Source organism: Apiospora aurea (assembly GCF_038362705.1).
Source record: "Apiospora aurea strain CBS 24483 chromosome Unknown utg000008l_segment0_segment0, whole genome shotgun sequence".
In the NCBI taxonomy this organism is placed as follows: domain Eukaryota; kingdom Fungi; phylum Ascomycota; class Sordariomycetes; order Amphisphaeriales; family Apiosporaceae; genus Apiospora; species Apiospora aurea.
The window spans coordinates 43817-61078 of NW_027117395.1; the positions used below are offsets into that span (position 1 = coordinate 43817).

A 17262-nucleotide genomic window follows, 5' to 3' on the forward strand; every position below is an offset into this window, starting at 1 on the left:
ACATCCGCGTATATAGTACAAGAAGTATACGGGAGCTTCATTCTCTGATTGCTGGCGATGAAATAACTGAGGACAGCATATATATCAATAACAAGATGAATGGCGACGACGATATTGCAGGCAGTGGTTGCGTGTATTACACTATACTGTCCATGGACCACTGTAGCTATTAGATGTGGTCTGAAAGCGACTGACGAAACCTGCTGTGCGCCCCCAATATTCGGGGCTTCTGCTGCTGCTGCATTTTCCCCTCCCATGTCCTACGGCGCTCGAGCCGTCGCTCTTCCTCCTCCTGTTGTCGTAGTGCGGTCTCCGCCTTGATCAAGTCGCGCATGGCATCAGCCCTCGCCACGGAGTCCTCACGCTCCTGGTTGAGGACGTCGCTGAGGTATTGCAGCCCGTGCTCGCGAATTGTGGCCTCGTACGTTTCGGCGTCGCCTTCTATGGAAGAAACCACGTGTTTGGCCTGTGTCATTTGTTGTCTACCTCTCGGGGTTGAGGGCTGCTTCTTCTTCTGCTCCTTCTCAGCGAGACCCAACCTGGCCAGCTCGCGCTCCCACTCGTCCTCCTCCTGGGCGTCGAGCATGTCCTCCTCCTTGAACTGCGTCCAGGCTGAGATCCGCTCGACGCGCTTCTTGTTCTTCTGGTGGAGAACGCGGGAGAGCAGTGCCGGTTGGGGTTTGGTGAGCCTCAGGAAGGGGAAGTCGCCCGCCATCTCGAGGCGCGGGATCTGCCTCTTTCCTGGCTTCCCTTCTCGTTGCCCTAGTTCGGATGGGGGCAGGGGTCGGTTCGGAGCGACGTATTCCGGGACCGGGAAGGGGTTTTCGGGCGTCGGCGGGGGCGAGATTCGGACGAGGAGGGGGCGCGTGCCTTGGCGGGGGCCGAAGTCGGTGGGCGGGGGTTACGGCTGTTGGGCGGGTGGAGGGCTTTGGCGGCTAGGGTTGCGTCGCGCTCTGACCGGCGCGCGCGCAGGAAGGCCTCGACGGCGGCTTGCTCGGGCGAGGAAGCGCTCGACTGCTGCTGCTGTTGTTCTTGCGTGGCTACGGCGTCGGCGGCAGAGGCGCGGGACAAGAGGGCGAGCATGCGGTAGCCAGCCTGGAGGGCCGGGTAGACGAGGCGGGGCGAGGTGTCGGCGCGGTTCCGGCGGAAGGCGGCGCGGACATGGTGGACGATGGGGTTATGTTTCGTGCCGAAGGCCGTCGCCAGGTCGGGTGGGAGGGAGACCTTGGGCGCCACGGTGAGGAGCGCTTTGTAGAGGGCCAGGCCTGGTTGGATGGGCGTGTTTAGAGAGAGTGTGAGAGAGGGATGGCTCGAGAGGAGGAGGGGAGGGAGGCAAGATGATTATTTACATGCTGTGCGATGGCGCGAGTTTCGCGCCGGAACGAAATGGCTACTTGAAGTCCATTTGGCCGGCATTGGGAGGTGGGCGAGCAGAACAAAGCAGTGCGACTTTTTGGCATCACTCAAGATTTGGTCGAGGGGGCTGCACTCACGACGATGGACTTGGCAAGGTTTGGGCAGAAACGTTCAATTGCAAGCAAGTGCGGAACCATTCCGCAGAGGATCACGTGCGCAGATTACGGCATTGATGTGCAAGCAGACGGGAGGTAGGGAGGTAGATGTATAAGTTGATGGCAGTTGAGAGCCGCCCTTCTGAATTACTGTCAACCCAGATCTTTCTTGCTAGACACCTGCTACTAGGAAGAGTGCTGTCTAGAACACCATGCCATCAGCTCGCCATCAGCTCTAATACCGATAGTCCAGCCTGGACGGAGCTGGCACAAGAAACGTCACACGGCCGGTGCAGCCGCATCTCGCCCCCCGTCCCTGGGAGGAGAAGGTAGGGAGGGACCACGGCCAGGCGCATCTCTTCTGGGTTTCTCGACGTGGACTCTTCCCATGCATCGCCCGGTGTATCCATTCCAAGCTCACGTCCACATCAGTTGTATGTGGTCCCCTCGGGGGGCTGAGGTATCTTCTTGCATTGGCTGCTGGCCATGAAGCGCCGCAGCTCGATCAGGATGGTCTCCATGGTGTTCTCGCGTTTCCAGTTGGCCAGGCAGGGCAGCTTGGAGGGGATGACCTTGCCGTCGGCTTCTTCGACGCAGGGGAGGATGATCTTGTGGATGAACTGTATGGTGGGCGGCTGGTCGGGGTATTGCTCGCCGCAGTGCATCTTCAGCCCGTAGATGCGGTTCTCGAATACGCTCTGTTTGACAGGTAGCGTTTGGTCAGCCAGACGCGGTTCCCGCCAGACTGTTGTAGGGAGGGGAGGGGGGACACGTACATGAGGAGGGCCCAGAATGGTACCGTTCCAATCGGACATCAACATGTCTGACGAATCGGCCAGGCCAAAACTGCATGCCTCTGTTTCTCAAATCAGCGGGGGTCCTTGTGTCGCAAAGTCCGGCCGGTAGACAGCCAGACAGCATGGGGTAACCCACCGGTGCCGAGACCCTTCTCGCCTTTCTCGAGCTCCTCCAAGAGGCGGAAGTTGCGAGGAATCTTGGCGCCCATGTTGCCGGGGTAAAGTCGGTAAGGGAGTCGGTGTGGTGGTTGTGTGCGAGTCGGTCGTCGGCCCGGAAGAATTCGGTAGGTATGTAGGTATGATGTAGGCAAGTTGTAGTTCCGGCCACCGGCTTCTTGGGAATCGGATTGCTGGTGTCAAGAGTGGTTTGGCGGTTAGGGGATCTGTCGGACGTTGTGGATGCGATTAGAACCCGATGCCAATTGATCCGACAGGGACATGACTTACCTACATGAGCCTGAGACAGCCGCTTGCTCCGGGCAGAAATCAGACGGCGACGCTGGTGCTGGCAGAAGCCGACAGACAGAAAGGAAACAACAAGATCTGGACGTATACCTATTTACGTAGGCTGCAAGGCTTGCGACAACAAAGCAAGCTGGAAGCAATCAATTGAGTACGGCAAATGGTAGGAGACAGGTAGGCCTCTGCACAACCCAACATCGAAGGAGGGGGGGCGCTGTCTGGTGTCGTCCAGGGCGGTTTTTGGTGGTGTAAGAGGGCCAATGGCGGGGTTGTTTCTCTCCTACGCCCGCTAAAGCGTGGGCTGTGTACGGAGTAGTGGTAGGTAAGTACATGTAGGTATGTATATGGTACCTACATCTCACATACTTATGTAAGTAGACCTAACTTATCAGGTACATTGACATTGATGGACTTGGTGCTAGCTGTCCCTTAGGTAATCTCTCCCAGGATGTGGAGCTTGGCCACCTAAGTACCTACTTAAGAAGCCATCAATGGATCAATGGATGGAATGCGACTGGCACTGGCATTGGCATTGGCATTGGCATTGGCAACTGGCCTGTGAGACGGACAGCAACTGCGTTTTGAACTTAACTCTCTGCGGCACATATCGAGATTGTCCCCATGAATCACTGATATCGGGACATCCGGCACCTTTGCAGACTGCTAGGCCAAGAAACGAGTGCTGGCTTGGTGGCCCTCCCCGAACGCTAATTGTCCGATCCCCTTCATGGAGTTGGTACCGGCGAGGCATGCAAAATGACCACGCAGCTCCTAGCCTCCGAGCTCACCAACCTGGTCCAGGAGAGCAAACGGAAGCACAATGACCTTCGCCAGGTGAGGCTTCTGCCCTGTGCCTGCTACCGATTTCCTCGTTTTTCATGGCCGCTCTCAACTGACTGAAACAACCTGCCGGGAACTCAGGCCGCCGAAAGATCGCTCGAGGAGCTCAAGGGCATCCGGGGAGGCAATGAATCTCAGGTCGCTGCTGGTATGCGTCGATGCTCTCTCACGTCCTTTGTGGCCCTGTCCGCATGCTGACAAGCTCTCATCAGAACTGGCCCAGAGGGTCAATTTCGTAAACCCCTTCATCATCGCATGTGGCAGCAAGAATGCAAAGTTCACCGGCATCGCCATTGTATGCCTCCTGAGGCTGATTATGAGCAGCGCCCTCCCGCGCTCCAAGCTGAGTCCGGTTCTGGAAGCTTTGCGCGAGGCCACCTCTTCAGGCCTCGATGTGCAGCTCAAGATCCTCCAAGCCCTGCCGACTCTCCTGCAGAACTATGCCACCGAGGTCAAAGGCGACTTGCTGGTCACTGCCCTCAACGTCTGTTTCATCCTCCAGTCCAGCAAGAATGGCATCGTCAACAACACGTCCGCTGCAACGCTGCAGCAACTGGTGGTGTCTGTGTTCGACAAGGTGGTCGTCGAGGATAGGTCCACGGCCGAATCCACCAACTACGTCGGCGAGGCCCCAACACAGGACGGCTCGGTCCAGCTGCCCTCCGCCGCCATGGACGCCTACCGCATCTTCAACGACATCTGCCTCATGACGGAGAACCAAAGACCCGAGTATCTCCGATTCACAGGGCTGCCGCAGACGTTCGGTCTCGAGCTGATAGAATCGGTCCTGACCAACCATGCCGCCATCTTCTCGACACATCCCGAGCAAGCACATGTCTTGCGGGTCAGGGTGATGCCGTTCCTCATCAGTGCTCTCTCCAACAAGATCAACTTTGCGACTTCTGTCAGGCTGGTCCGCATTCTCTACACCCTACTCCGGAGGCACTTGAACACGTTGCACAGCGAAGGGGGGCGAAGCGCTCGAGATCCTGACCCAACTACTCGACCAGGACATGGCTTTGTGGCGAAGGGCTCTATGCATGGAGGTCTTCCGCGGCATCTTTGGCGAGCCCGGCCTGCTCCGGCGCATTTATCTGCTCTATGACGACACAGAGGGGCAGAAGAACGCATTGAAGGACCTCACCGCAGCCTTTGTCCGCATCAGCACGGAAAGGCCTGCCGTCATTGGCCTCACTCACCAATCCACGATCCCCGTAGCCAATCCATATGGCAGCCTCGGAAGCTCGACTGACCAGGCCATGCTGGAAGCCAGTGGCGTGGCTGGCATCATCAGTGGCTCGGTCAGCGACGGCTCCAACACCGGCATCAGCTCCCAGTTCAGTACGATGCGGGTGCCCTGTATCGACCAACTGGACAAGACCGATCCTCCGTCCATTCCCGAGTCGTATGTATTTGCCTTGACCCTGTCTTGCATCACCTCGCTCTCCGAAGGCCTGGCCAAGTTCATTCTACCACTCACCGTCCCTGGAGAGGGCCGTTCCCGCCGACGACCGAAAACCTCGGATGCTGAAAAGAGCTCACCAGCAACCATAGCGGAGGAGGAGGGCGAGCCCTCCAAAACGAATCTAGACAGAGTCGTTTCCTCAAACTCATTGGAGAGGTCGGGTTCGTTCAAGCGGAACCCCGTACCTGTGAACCCTCTTGTTCTGAAGGACCACCCACTACACCAGGAAGTACAGATATGTGCAAAGATGGTTGACGAATGCTGGCCGGCGATCCTGGCCACCTGTTCCACATTCCTCTACGCGGCGTTGGATTCCGAATATTACCATGGCCTTGTCCGGGCCTTCCAGAAGTTTGCGCATGTTGCCGGGTTGCTGCAACTCGCCACCCCGCGTGATGCCTTTCTTACTACGCTGGGCAAAGCGGCTGTTCCGCCGAACGTCTTCACGGCTTGTCTCGGGGCTGGCTCCTCCAAGCCAATGGTCTCCACGCCGGCGACAGAAGCCCCCAACGGCATTCTCGGAAATGCGCGAGGGCTTCTGAGTGTGGAAAACTTGGTCACACCTGTCGGTGCGGCTGGCGAGCGGCAGAGGCAGGCCTCGATCGATGCCAATGCGGTCCCTCAAACCCTCAATACTCGGAACCTGCTTTGCCTGCGTGCTCTTCTCAACTTGGGCATTGCGCTCGGCCCGACACTGGGGTCCTCATGGAGAATAGTGCTGGAAACAATGCAGCAGGCAGATTTCATTCTCTTTTCTACCGGCGAGATTGCTGGTCGCACGCCGATTGCTACGAAGAGCCAGGACGCCAGGGCCGAGAATGAAGCAAACTCGCTGCTCGCCAATTTCGGCACCGAGGTAAAGCAAGTAAAGACCGCCGGCACGAGGCTGCTCGAAAGTACGGTCGACTTCCCGAACGAGCCTTTCCTCGAGGTCGTCAATGCCATCTGCAACCTACTGGAAAGGCAACCCGACGACGCGTCGGAACCGTCGAGTCGGCCCAACTCGCCCCCCTTCCCAGACCCTGTCGCCTCCGGGGCAGGGCGGCTTGCGAACCCCAACTGGCCAGCATCGGCGCATGCTCAGCATCTCCACGCAGTCTGCGGTCGGTCCTAATATAGAGGACCAGTTCGCCTTGGCCAAGCTGGGCGATGTGGCAAACATCAACATTGATAGACTGCTTTCGTACAGTCCGGAGCTCTCGGGCTGGACTCGCTTCACCTCGGAACTCGCCAACATGCTCAGCGCCGCTCCTGCATCCCCTCAGGTCCGGAGGCGTGCGGCCGACATTCTCGTCGATCTCGTCCTGAATGCAGCCAAGGCTGCTGCCAACCTCAGCGACGAACTTCGGAGCCAGGTCCAGCAGCGTTTGTTAGAGGCGCTGCGAGACTCGCTCTTGCCGCTACAAAAGGAGGAACGCGCCTCGTCCATCACCAACTACGCCACCGATGTGGACATTCACAAGGTTATTCTCGAAGGGTTGAAAAGTTTACTGGATGACAGCGGCGAGACTCTCATCAGCGGTTGGGACGTCGCGTTCGAAATCATCGGCAGCATTTTCATCAAGAAGCGGTTTGCTGATGACACCAGCAGGGGCGCGGACTCGCAGTCCACCGTCGTTCTTACACGCTCGAGCAAGCTTATCCGGTCGTCGTTCAGCTCTCTCCAGCTCATCAGCTCGGACTTCTTGTCCTCGCTTCCCAACTCGTGCTTTCTCATTCTTGTTGATACCCTGTACAAGTTCTGTTCTCAAGATGATGACCTGAACATTGCGCTCACGGTAGGCCCCCCTCCCTGCCATTCCTGAATCAAGAAGCACGCGCCAGGCTGACAGCGTGACAGACCGTGACCTTTTTCTGGGTCCTGTCCGATTTCTTATCAGGAAAGAACAAGTCTTTACCCATCACCGATAGCTTGATCGGAGATGCCGATGACGACTCCTTGGCGGCAAAGGCGGCAGACTCGCAGGACCCATCGTCAGATGCTGCATTGTGGATGTTGCTACTGCTACGCTTGACCAATGTTACTGCCGATGATCGATTGGAACTCAGGAACAGTACGTACCGCCATCTCGACGCGGAATGGAAAAGTCATATACTGACCAGGTTCAAGGCGCAACGCACACTTTGCTGCGGATATTCGATGCCTACGGTGATCGATTGAGTCCTGAAGGATGGGCCATTTGCATCAAGTCGGTCATCTTCCGGCTCCTCTCGTCGGTAGAAACGGAGCTCGGTTCTGTCAGCGAGCAGGAGGTGGAAGAGAAGGAGCGAGCTGAATGGCACGACACGGCCGTTGTGGTCATCAATGGCATTTCGGGGTTGCTTGCTAATTACCTAGATGTTCTCACGGTCCATCCGACATTCAACTCGTACTGGCAACAGCTATTGGGGCACTTTGCTTCCCTGCTCGACTTCCAGGTCCTTGAAATCAACACGGCCACCTTCAAGGCCTTGACTCAGATCCTCTCCCAAAGCCAGAACGGCGCCAAGCAGAACTTTAACAAGACAACCATCGACCTGGCCTGGGACCTGTGGGCTCGTGGCATACCTGTCTCGAAGCAGACGGACAAGGCCGAGGTCCTGGATAACCAGAATTGCCTGCTTGCCTACGTTGCTGCTCTGCGCGATGTCTACCGCCTGATCCAGTCGGACTTGGGGTTGGAACGTGTTTCCCGCATGCTGAGACTCCTCCGAGAGGCAATGCAGCAAGCATCGCCGGGGTCCTTTGTCGCCGACATCGAGTACCTGACACCCTTGCAAGGGCAAATCCTGGATGTCTTGAAGATGCTGAGGACGGACATAGCCGGGGTCCCTTCTGCTCTCATCCAACAGACCGCAGAGTTTGTCTCTTTGGCCTTTGACGACGACATAGGCCCGCAGCCGCGCCGAACCCAGAAACGCACCTATGTTGCCATGTCGAAAGCGAGCATGCTGATGCTCGAGTCGTTCATGGTTGGGCATGCCGCAGACTTGGACATGTACAGCAGTGGCGCGTTCTTAGCAGCGCTGACGTCGCTCTCGAAGCCCATAGTACTAAAGTACCAGTTTACGACAGTTACCAAGTCGGTGCAGCCATGGAAACAAGCCACGACGTCGACCTTGACGATTCTGGGGGCCGCCATGCCGCAGCTCCGCAACCTGGGGGTGCCGCGGCCCGCGCTGCAGGACATCTGGCGGAGGATCGTGGCCATAGCCAACGGCATTACCAGCGCCGACTGCGACGTGCCCCCGGAGCGCATCAACGTTGCCGAAGACGAAGACTTTGACATATCCTCCTTCCACAAGCTGCGCGAGCTGACTATACCTTGGATGGGCGCCGAGGTCGTACCGGATATGACGCGAAAGCGCTTTGCCGAGTCACTGTTCCGGATCTCCATCATACATGCACCGGCGCCGGCCGAGTCGAAAATCATCTACGGCAACAACCTCGAAGGCCACGGCTTGGCGACGGTGTACAAGGCACGGTCTGGACGGACTGTGGACGCGTCGCCTAGCTACCGCCACAGGATGGCGTACGTCTGCCTCGATGAGCTCTTCTCGCTGGTCATGAGCCACGACGAGGCGTCGACGCCGCAGATCATGGTGCAACCGCCGACACCGGCGTTCTTCCCGCCGCCGGGGCAACCGTCGTCGTCCCAGGACGGCGGGGGCGGAATGATGGAGGCGCCGCACTCGCTCCACGTGCGGTTGGCGCGCACGGCGGCGCCGTACCTGATCCTGCGGGCGGCCCTGACGCTGCGGGCGTACATTGCGGACCAGCCGCTGCGGGGGGCAGATGCCGCAGCCGCTGTCGCAGCGCAAGGAGCTGAAGCGGATTTTGGAGCGGCTGGCGGAGCTCAAGAGCGAGAGCGAGGCCATACCGGACTGTGCGAACGTGGAGAGCGAGTCGCGGAAGCACTTGTTGAGGCTGTACCCGCTCATCGTGGACGCGGTCCGGGTGGCGGGCTGTAGTGGCGACGCCGGGGTCGGGGCGCTGCTGGGGCGGGCGCTGACGATTGTGGGCGGGGAGTTGGGGATGTAGTAGCAGCAGCAGTGTCGTGTATACATGTATATTTAGGACGGTAGGTTTGCAGATGGACTAGAACAGGGCACGCGATCGACATGATGTGTGTTGGGCGGCCTTTATAATAGAAGCGAAAGCCACTCTCTCCATGCGTGTAATGCGAGGATGCATCTCTAAATGGGCCGGTATCAATGATGTACGCTTCCCGAGGATGCAGCCAGGCAGGGCAGGCTTACAGGTGCTACAGCCTACCAGCTACAGCCTACCTACTTTAGGTGGGTAGGTACTTAACCTAACCTAAGTAGGTACTGCTAGCACTTGCTGCCCCCCCCTCAGAGCCCGTCCCATTGGCCCGTCAGCTTTGATTTTTAGCGCGCTTCAACGTTGCTTTTGCTGAGCAATTGGCCACTGGATGCCCTATTGAGCTGCCTCCAGGTACCTACATACCTACATACCTAGGTACATACCTACCTAACCTAGGACCTAAAGGTTGTTGGAGCTCTGACTCTCTCTGCCAGCTTCCATCCCGACTCCCGAGCCCACCTCCGAGAAATAACGTCACCCACTAATCAGGCCAATTGAGTGATCGGTTGGTTGATCTTCGCACCTTTTCTGCCCGCGTGCTTGTCCTCCTCTCTGCTTGTTTCTCCCACGCATCTGGGCCTGCGACACACCCCGACAATTGCACCGCTTCTTCCCACCATGTCGCTGGCACGCCAAGTCGAGAAGGCTGTGATACGGCATGGCCTCGCCCGACCAACAACAACTCGCCTCGTCACCCCGCCCACTGCAGCACCCGCGGCCGCAGCCCTAGCCACGACCCAATTCATCCGCAGTTTCCAGTCCACCACCAAGTCTCTGCTGCCCGCCGGCTCCCAGTTCGGCGGCGGAAGCTCCCTCGGCGGCTTCGGCAGCGGCTCCGTCCCTCCCTCCTACTTCCAGCGCCCCTCCCTGCCGGCCAACACCATTGTCCGCTTCGTGCCCCAGCAGACGGCCTGGATCGTCGAGCGCATGGGCAAGTACAGCCGCATCCTCGAGCCCGGTCTCGCCATCCTCGTGCCCTTCCTCGACCGCATTGCCTACGTCAAGTCGCTCAAGGAAGTCGCCATCGAGATCCCCTCCCAGAGCGCCATCACCGCCGACAACGTCACCCTCGAGCTCGACGGCGTCCTCTACACCCGAGTCTTCGACGCCTACAAGGCCTCCTACGGCGTCGAGGACGCCGAATACGCCATCAGCCAGCTAGCCCAGACGACGATGCGCAGCGAGATTGGCCAGTTGAGCCTCGACCACGTCCTCAAGGAGCGCGCCGCCCTCAACATCAACATCACCGCCGCCATCAACGAGGCCGCCCAGGCCTGGGGCGTCACCTGCCTGCGCTACGAGATCCGCGACATCCACGCCCCCGCCGCCGTCGTCGAGGCCATGCACCGACAAGTCACCGCCGAGCGATCGAAACGGGCCGAGATCCTCGAGTCCGAGGGTCAGCGCCAGAGCGCCATCAACATCGCCGAAGGCAAGAAGCAGAGCGTCATCCTGGCTTCCGAAGCCCTGCGGGCCGAACAGATCAACCGCGCCAACGGCGAGGCCGAGGCCATTCTGCTCAAGGCCAATGCGAGCGCCAAGGGCATCGACGCCATCGCGCACTCTATCTCTTCCGGCGGTGCCTCGGCCCAGGGCGCCGTCAGCCTGAGCGTGGCCGAGAAGTACGTCGACGCCTTCGGCAAGCTCGCCCGCGAGAGCACGGCCGTCGTGGTCCCCGGCAACGTGGGCGACATCGGGGGCATGATTGCCACGGGGCTCAGCGTCTTTGGCAAGGTGGGCGAGGCGCAGAACCGCACCATGGCCGAGAAGATGCTTCAGTCCGGCGAGAACAACGGCACGACAAACTCTCCGGACGAACAACAATCACCAAAAGGCAGCGTCGTTGACTCCATGGTTAACGAGTTCGACAACACGGCCAACAGGAAGTCCTAGAGACGACCAGATCACAACGTTTGGACACCCAAACCTCGAGTTCCCATGAAAAGGACGGACCGGGCGGGCATCCCATCGTCACAGACATACATTGGCCATAGCAATCACGTCGAACAGAACGGGGGCATGGCTTCCGGGGGTGTTTCCTTTTGTGCATGGCGTACGCCGGACGGACGGGCCATATGCGTGGTACAAAAAAAAAAGAAAGAAAGAAAGAAAAGAAAAGAAAAAAAAACTATTACGCCTTTCTTTGGTGAATGCATGCATATTGGGTCGACATTTGGTCGTCGGCGAGAGCAAGAAACAGCCTCGAGACCTTGGTGAAGCATGGCGTCATATGAGTCTTTGGGAGTTGGCAGTGCGGCCAGTGTATGAGTAAAAAAACAACAACAACATGTATGTATCATATGGTTGGTTGGTTGGGGGGGGCCTTGAGGGGTTCCTCGCAAGAAGCTCAGCTCATCCTGGGGTGGTGTTCGGCTATAGAAGAGTCGAACGATAATACAATATAACACAATACAGATATCACAAGTACATGAATATTGTCGACCGGGTTTATCCGCATCTGTTACTACACATAGACGTCAAGTCTAAAACCTACGCGATGGTTCCGAGTATTATTGATACAAGAACATGGTGTTGCAGGCTAAGGGTCGTTCAAGAGCCTAGTTGTTGTCGAGAAGGGCATCAACGTATAATCGACTGGCTTCTTCCCAGTTGACCACCTCCCAGAAGGCCTTGATGTATTCCGGTCGACGGTTCTGAAACTTGAGGTAGTAAGCATGCTCCCAGACGTCGAGTCCGATGATGGGGGCCATGACCCCGCTGCTGCTGCCTCCGCCGGCCACCACCGTCACATATTCGGGGCCCATCAAGGGGGCTGTCTTGGTTCGCCGTCGTGACAAGCTTGAGGAAGCCGTTGTTGCCGATCCATGCGCGAGCGTCGCGGTCAAACTCGGCCGCGTCCGAGAGACCCTCCAAGTCCGAGGCGGAGGCGGGAACGTGGACGAGCCAGGCCCAGCCGGAGCCGAAGACGCTGGCGGCGGCCTTTTCGAACTGGGCCTGGAAGGCCTCGACGCTGCCAAAGTTGCGCTCGAGGGCGTGCTGCAGAGACGTGACGCGTACGGCGCCCTCGGCCTCGGGGTCGTGTCCTTGCTGGGGCGCGATTTGGTCAAGGGAGGTGCCCTTCTTGAGGCCGCGCCAGAAGAGGGCGTGGTTGGCGTGGCCGCCGGCGCTGTTGCGGATGGCGGTGCGGAGGGCGGCGGGGGCCTTGTCGAGGTTGCGGAGGAGCTCGTGGACCGAGAGGGAGGACAGGAACTCGGAGGCGCTGCCTTCGGGGGCTTGGGACTGGGAGAGGCGGTGCAGGGCGGCGTTGAGGTTGTGGACGTAGGTCTGGTGGTGGCGGGCGTGGTGGAGCTCCATGGTCTCCTTGTCGAAGTAGGGCTCGAGGGCGTCGTAGGCATAGGGCAGGGCGGGGAGGACGTGGGGCCCCGTGATCATCCCCGATGCCGTCGTCGACGACGACGAAGAAGAAGAAGAGGAGGAGGAAGAAGAGGAGGAGGCGGCATGGTCGGGCGAGAAGAGGGAGGGGAGCGCGTCGGGGCGGGCGACGAAGAGGGCGGCGAGGAGGACGGGGATCACGGCGAGAAAGTAGACGTGGGGCGGACTCTTGCGAGGGGAGGGTGTCGTTGGCGGTGCCATGACGGGCGTGGGTTGGATTGACACTGGGGACTGGGGGAGCTGTTGTGTATTATTATTGCCTATGTGATTTTACTACTGTAATCCAATATGTATGTACGGGGAACCTCTCCAGTGGCAATGGCGGGGCGGGCATTCGTCGTCAGGGGCCTAGCCAGTCAACCAGTCAACCGCCAACCAGGCAAGGGACCTTCTTTCTTAGCGCGTTGCGGCCCGTTGTGGTTCAGTGGGCGGGCCGCCGACGCTCAGGGCCGAACGGTTGGGGAGGCCTTCGTACATCGCATCAGAACATTGGAAAAAGAAAACACGAGTCAGCAGCACCGCGGATAATTCAGCGGGATAGTGTCAGTCTGCCTGCCCCATCGACTGTCGCCGGGAGGGACCATGAATGGCGTGAAGAATCAATAGCCCTGACTCTCGGCCAGGGGATATTATTAATTGGTAACGCTATGTGTCCGTATGTCTGATCTGAGTTGGTTCTGACAAGACATATACCAACATACCATTGGGTCAGTGTCGGTGCATCGGCTTTGGTCCCAGTGGTATATGTCCAACTATCTGGTATCGCTTGTGCATCTCTCACGCTTTTTCGCGTGCGAGGTTTCCTCTATAACTTGGACTTGATCATGTCCCCCTTGCTGCCATCGCCAAAGATGGATTCGACAATCTCTCCGGACCGGGTAGCCAAGACTGAGAGCAGAGTATCACTCAACTAAAAAACAAAAAAAAAAGCGCAGCGTAGTTAGTACAGTTTTCGGTTCGTGCGTGTTGGGTGGCCAGGAAGGAATTTCAGACGTACCCCGTGTGTTTTCTCGTTGCAGCCCTGGAGCCAGATGCCCGAGCCCTTGGCGACCTTGCCCGGCGCAAACTCGACGCCGTAGTCACGTCCGACCTTGACGTCGCGGTCCGTGAGCTTGTCGTCCGGCTGATGGTGCCCCGGCAGCAGCGGCGCCACCTTCTCCATCAACTTCAGGTGCGACGTCCTCTGGTAGCCCGTCGCCGCAATGACGAGGTCGACGTCCAGCACGGCCTCCTCCCCGGAGGCCACGCTGGCGTTGGCGTGGTCCCGCAACGAGCGGACGCGGAGCCGCAGCGGGCCGTCGCTGTTGTTGGACTTGCCGTCGAGGCCGGTCACCTCGGTGGCGCCGTGGATGCGGTGCGGCCAGGCCCGCTCGTCGGGGCCGAACTCGCGGCGCTGTTCGTACATGTGCTCGTAGAGCGCCTCGATCAGCTCGAGGCGGACCACGCCGTAGTTGGTGCTCCGGGCGTCCTGGAGGAGGGCGGAGCGGCTGGAGGCCGAGCGGGGGTATAGGTCGTCGATGAAGGAAGGGTTGAAAATGGAATTTACACTAGGCCGCCGTCAGTTAGAACACGCCGTCTGGAGGAGGTCCGGTCTTGCTCACAAAGGTGAATCGTCGCTCGGCTTGAGGAACTCGGACCGCATGATGAGATGGGTCTTGGAGTTGGGGTATAGTTTCTGAATGTTGTTGAAAATCTCGGCGCCGCTCTGGCCGCCGCCGATGACGGCCACGCGGTAGGGCGCGCCGCTCTGGCGGAGGATCTTGGGGACGAGGTGCGCGTACTGGGAAGAATGGACGATGCGCGGGTGGTTGGCGGGCAGGCCCCGCGGGAGGCTGGGCTGGCCGCCGATGGCCATGATGACGTTCTTGGCCCGGTAGGCGGTGGCGTGTCCCGTCTGCGCGTTGACCGACGTCACCTCGAACACGGACACGGGCCCGCCGCCGCCGCTGCTGCTGCGGACGGGCGTCACCGAGTGCACCTCGCGGCCGTACTGCACCACGTGGCGGAAGTGGTCGGCGCACCACCGCAGGTACTCCTCGTACTCGACCCGCGCCGGCAGGAAGGTGTTGAGGTTGATAAAGTCGATCAGGCGCCTCTTCTCGTGCACAAAGTTGAGAAAGGTAAAGTGCGACCGCGGGTCCCGCAGCGTCGCCATGTCCTTGATGAAGGAGATTTGCATCTTGGCGCCCGGCAGCAGCATGCCGGCGTGCCACGCGAAGCGCTGCTGCTTCTCGAGGAACAGCACCTTGGGCGCCTGCGACTTCTGAATGGCGCCGCTCTCGAGGCCGTCGTGAATCGCCACCGCCACCGCCAGACTGGCCGGCCCGAAGCCCACGCAGATCAGGTCGTGCACCTCGTCTGCCGAGGTGGCTTGCAGGTCGGAGGACATGGCCGGCAGCGGCTGGCTCGCAGTCCCTGCCATTGGCGCCGAGGCCTGGCCGTTTGCGACTGGTGGGCCATCGATGTGGCTGCCAACCAGCGTGTTGGGCGACATGTTTGCTACACCGGGGGAAAGGACTATGTGTGTTCGGAGAGGGTATCTCCTAGGGAGGGATCTCCGGGGGTGGCGATAGTGAAGCTCAGGAAACAGTAGTAGGCACGCTGGTGGTCAGGTAGAATGTGTCCGGCTGTCTGGAAGCGGAAGGAGGAAGGGCGGCTCGTCTATATAGTAAAGCCGATCACGAAACAAGCCGAGATGGAAAATGAAAGAATGGAGCCGTTCCAGGGTTTGGTGGCCGATCAGGACAGAGCCGGGGAGGCGAGACTCCTAAATAGAAAAAGTAGCCAGGCGCTTTCCGGCGGGATGATGTCCTGACTCCCTCTCCTCCCTCTCTGCTCGGTAGACTGTTCCCACTCGAATAGGACACCGGCCTGGTCGGTCTAAGTGTGATGGTCGCGAATGAGATTTGCCAACCCTATGCCATATGCATCGTCAACACCTGGAACACGACATGGACAGTCCCTGCAGCCAGCCCGCCCGCTCGACCAAACAAAGAAAAAGGTTCCCTATACATCTGGCCCGGGGCGTAGGTTCGAGTTAGGTAACCAGGAAAGAAGGGGGTATATACCTAGCAGCCTACTACTAGGGCGGGTGTATTGGGAGCGGAGTGAGCCCAAAGGTACTCCGAAGGTACAGCTACCGAAAGGGTACGCGAGGATGCATGCCGATGGAGTCTATTGTCCCCTAGCGTCAGGCGCTTGCCAGTGCCAGTGCCAGTGCCAGTGCCAGTGCCAGTGCCAGTGCGTGCAAGATGACGATGAACGCCGTTGCTGGCTGGCAGCACGGGGTCAAGAGAAAGCATCAAAAAGAAGTACTCCGTAGTGCACCCATCATCACATGCGACAGTTTCGCTAGGGTAGGTGGTCTTCTATCGAGGACTTGGAGTTATGCAATACCGATGAGGGGTTGGCCTGTCCTCGCGTCACCTACAGTGCCCTTACATAGCTACATGCGTACGTGCATACCTTGGTGAAATCAGCATGCCTCTTGGGTGCGTGAGCGAGATGGACCGGCTCCCTTCGTAAACAGGCGCCACATTGTACGTGAGGCCAATTGCCCCAACGCTGACCCGGCTTTTTCCTTCGCGGGCCAGCAACAAGTACCGAGATGGGGGGGGCAATACCAGGCTCCCGAGACGAGACGAGACGAGTACATCCAAGTGGCTGCTAGTTAGGAAACGGAGGCTGGGCGGGGTGGCCAAGGCAGAGGCACGGGTTGGTTTGGCGACATCGGCGTTATCTTCGGATCTGATAAGATGGATCTGCATCAGTTGGCATCCCTTGCGGCATAATGAGGTGGAGCGCCGGGCGGGAGTCGGGACGAGTCAATAAAACCTGCTGGTGCAACTTTTTCCTTCGTTTCTTTTTCTCGTCGACAGGCTACGGGAGCATGTACTGGTACGGCCGCCAAGCAACGATGCTAACCTAGGATGCTACATCGTCCAGGTTCGTTATCACGGCCTGCTGGGCCACTTGGCCATTTGAGTCGTACAGGTATGCAGGAGGCTGGAGATTGCAGCTGGGACTACCTACTAGTAGAGGAGGCTTGGTGACGAGTCCCAGCGTGCCAGGGGGGCAGCAGCAAGAGCAGCAAGAGCAGCAAGAAGCAGGCCGTCTCAACCGTATGATCTGGAGACTGGAGCGGGAGATGGTTTCCACCTCGCCGTCGGTGATTGGCCGGATGGAGATGAAAATTTTTATCAGATCATCTGATAAGATTATTCTGATCCGACGAGGATGACGGGTCCGTCTTGGCGGACCGGGCCCTGGCCAGAAAGCTGGGCAGCTAGCCTGAGAGACCTTGAGACTCTACGGTGAGCTACAAGTAAAGTACCTAGAGCGCTCTGTCTGTCCTTGGTGGGCATCGACGGCGTTACAAAAGATCGTGAGACCGCCCCCCGCACTGTGAGCCAAAACCAATAGCAAACAAACACTTGGGAAATTCCGGCCGTGATCGGATCTGATAAGGAGAAAAACAGGCCATGGCTGAGGAGTGAACGGGGGCAGCGGGTACGGCAGAGCATGCCTTTTGCTTCCATGAGACCGTCGCGCTTCTCCCAAGCCTCGACACCGACACCGACACCACCCGTGGAATCTGGTGGGGGCGTGCATTCACCTGCTTACTCACTCAGCAGTCGAAGTTACAAGACAAGATGCGCGAGTTCCATTGCATACCTACCCCTATGCTGTAGCTAGGACAAGAGCTTG

General features: G+C 58.8%; 6 protein-coding genes across 6 annotated transcripts; 2 read left to right on the forward strand and 4 right to left on the reverse strand.

Moving 5' to 3' along the window:
• Window positions 1-169: 169 nt before the first annotated feature.
• PG986_011497 (uncharacterized protein) lies at window positions 170-1416 on the reverse strand (the record flags this gene model as incomplete). Its single annotated transcript, XM_066847719.1, has 3 exons — window positions 170-870; window positions 906-1265; window positions 1350-1416. 3 exons carry the CDS (start codon window positions 1414-1416, stop codon window positions 170-172), a joined length of 1128 nt encoding a protein of 375 aa, XP_066694415.1.
• Window positions 1417-1939: 523 nt separating this feature from the next.
• Window positions 1940-2517, reverse strand: PG986_011498 (uncharacterized protein; the record flags this gene model as incomplete). The annotated part of the gene is made up of 2 exons (XM_066847720.1): window positions 1940-2367; window positions 2445-2517. The coding sequence occupies 2 exons, from the start codon at window positions 2515-2517 to the stop codon at window positions 1940-1942; spliced, it is 501 nt and encodes a 166-aa protein (XP_066694416.1).
• A 1009-nt stretch (window positions 2518-3526) lies between these two features.
• On the forward strand, window positions 3527-9026 carry PG986_011499 (Protein MON2-like protein; the record flags this gene model as incomplete). Its single annotated transcript, XM_066847721.1, has 7 exons — window positions 3527-3604; window positions 3692-3758; window positions 3823-4523; window positions 4579-6182; window positions 6265-6853; window positions 6916-7129; window positions 7186-9026. The coding sequence occupies 7 exons, from the start codon at window positions 3527-3529 to the stop codon at window positions 9024-9026; spliced, it is 5094 nt and encodes a 1697-aa protein (XP_066694417.1).
• Window positions 9027-9780: 754 nt separating this feature from the next.
• Window positions 9781-11055, forward strand: PG986_011500 (SPFH domain/Band 7 family protein; the record flags this gene model as incomplete). Its single annotated transcript, XM_066847722.1, has 1 exon — window positions 9781-11055. One exon carries the CDS (start codon window positions 9781-9783, stop codon window positions 11053-11055), a length of 1275 nt encoding a protein of 424 aa, XP_066694418.1.
• A 665-nt stretch (window positions 11056-11720) lies between these two features.
• PG986_011501 (mitochondrial 37S ribosomal protein mS42) lies at window positions 11721-12756 on the reverse strand (the record flags this gene model as incomplete). Its single annotated transcript, XM_066847723.1, is given in 2 exon segments — window positions 11721-11939; window positions 11959-12756. 2 exon segments carry the CDS (start codon window positions 12754-12756, stop codon window positions 11721-11723), a joined length of 1017 nt encoding a protein of 338 aa, XP_066694419.1.
• Window positions 12757-13360: 604 nt separating this feature from the next.
• On the reverse strand, window positions 13361-15049 carry PG986_011502 (ornithine-N5-oxygenase- variant; the record flags this gene model as incomplete). Its single annotated transcript, XM_066847724.1, has 3 exons — window positions 13361-13465; window positions 13553-14102; window positions 14157-15049. The coding sequence occupies 3 exons, from the start codon at window positions 15047-15049 to the stop codon at window positions 13361-13363; spliced, it is 1548 nt and encodes a 515-aa protein (XP_066694420.1).
• Between the last annotated feature and the right edge of the window lie 2213 nt (window positions 15050-17262).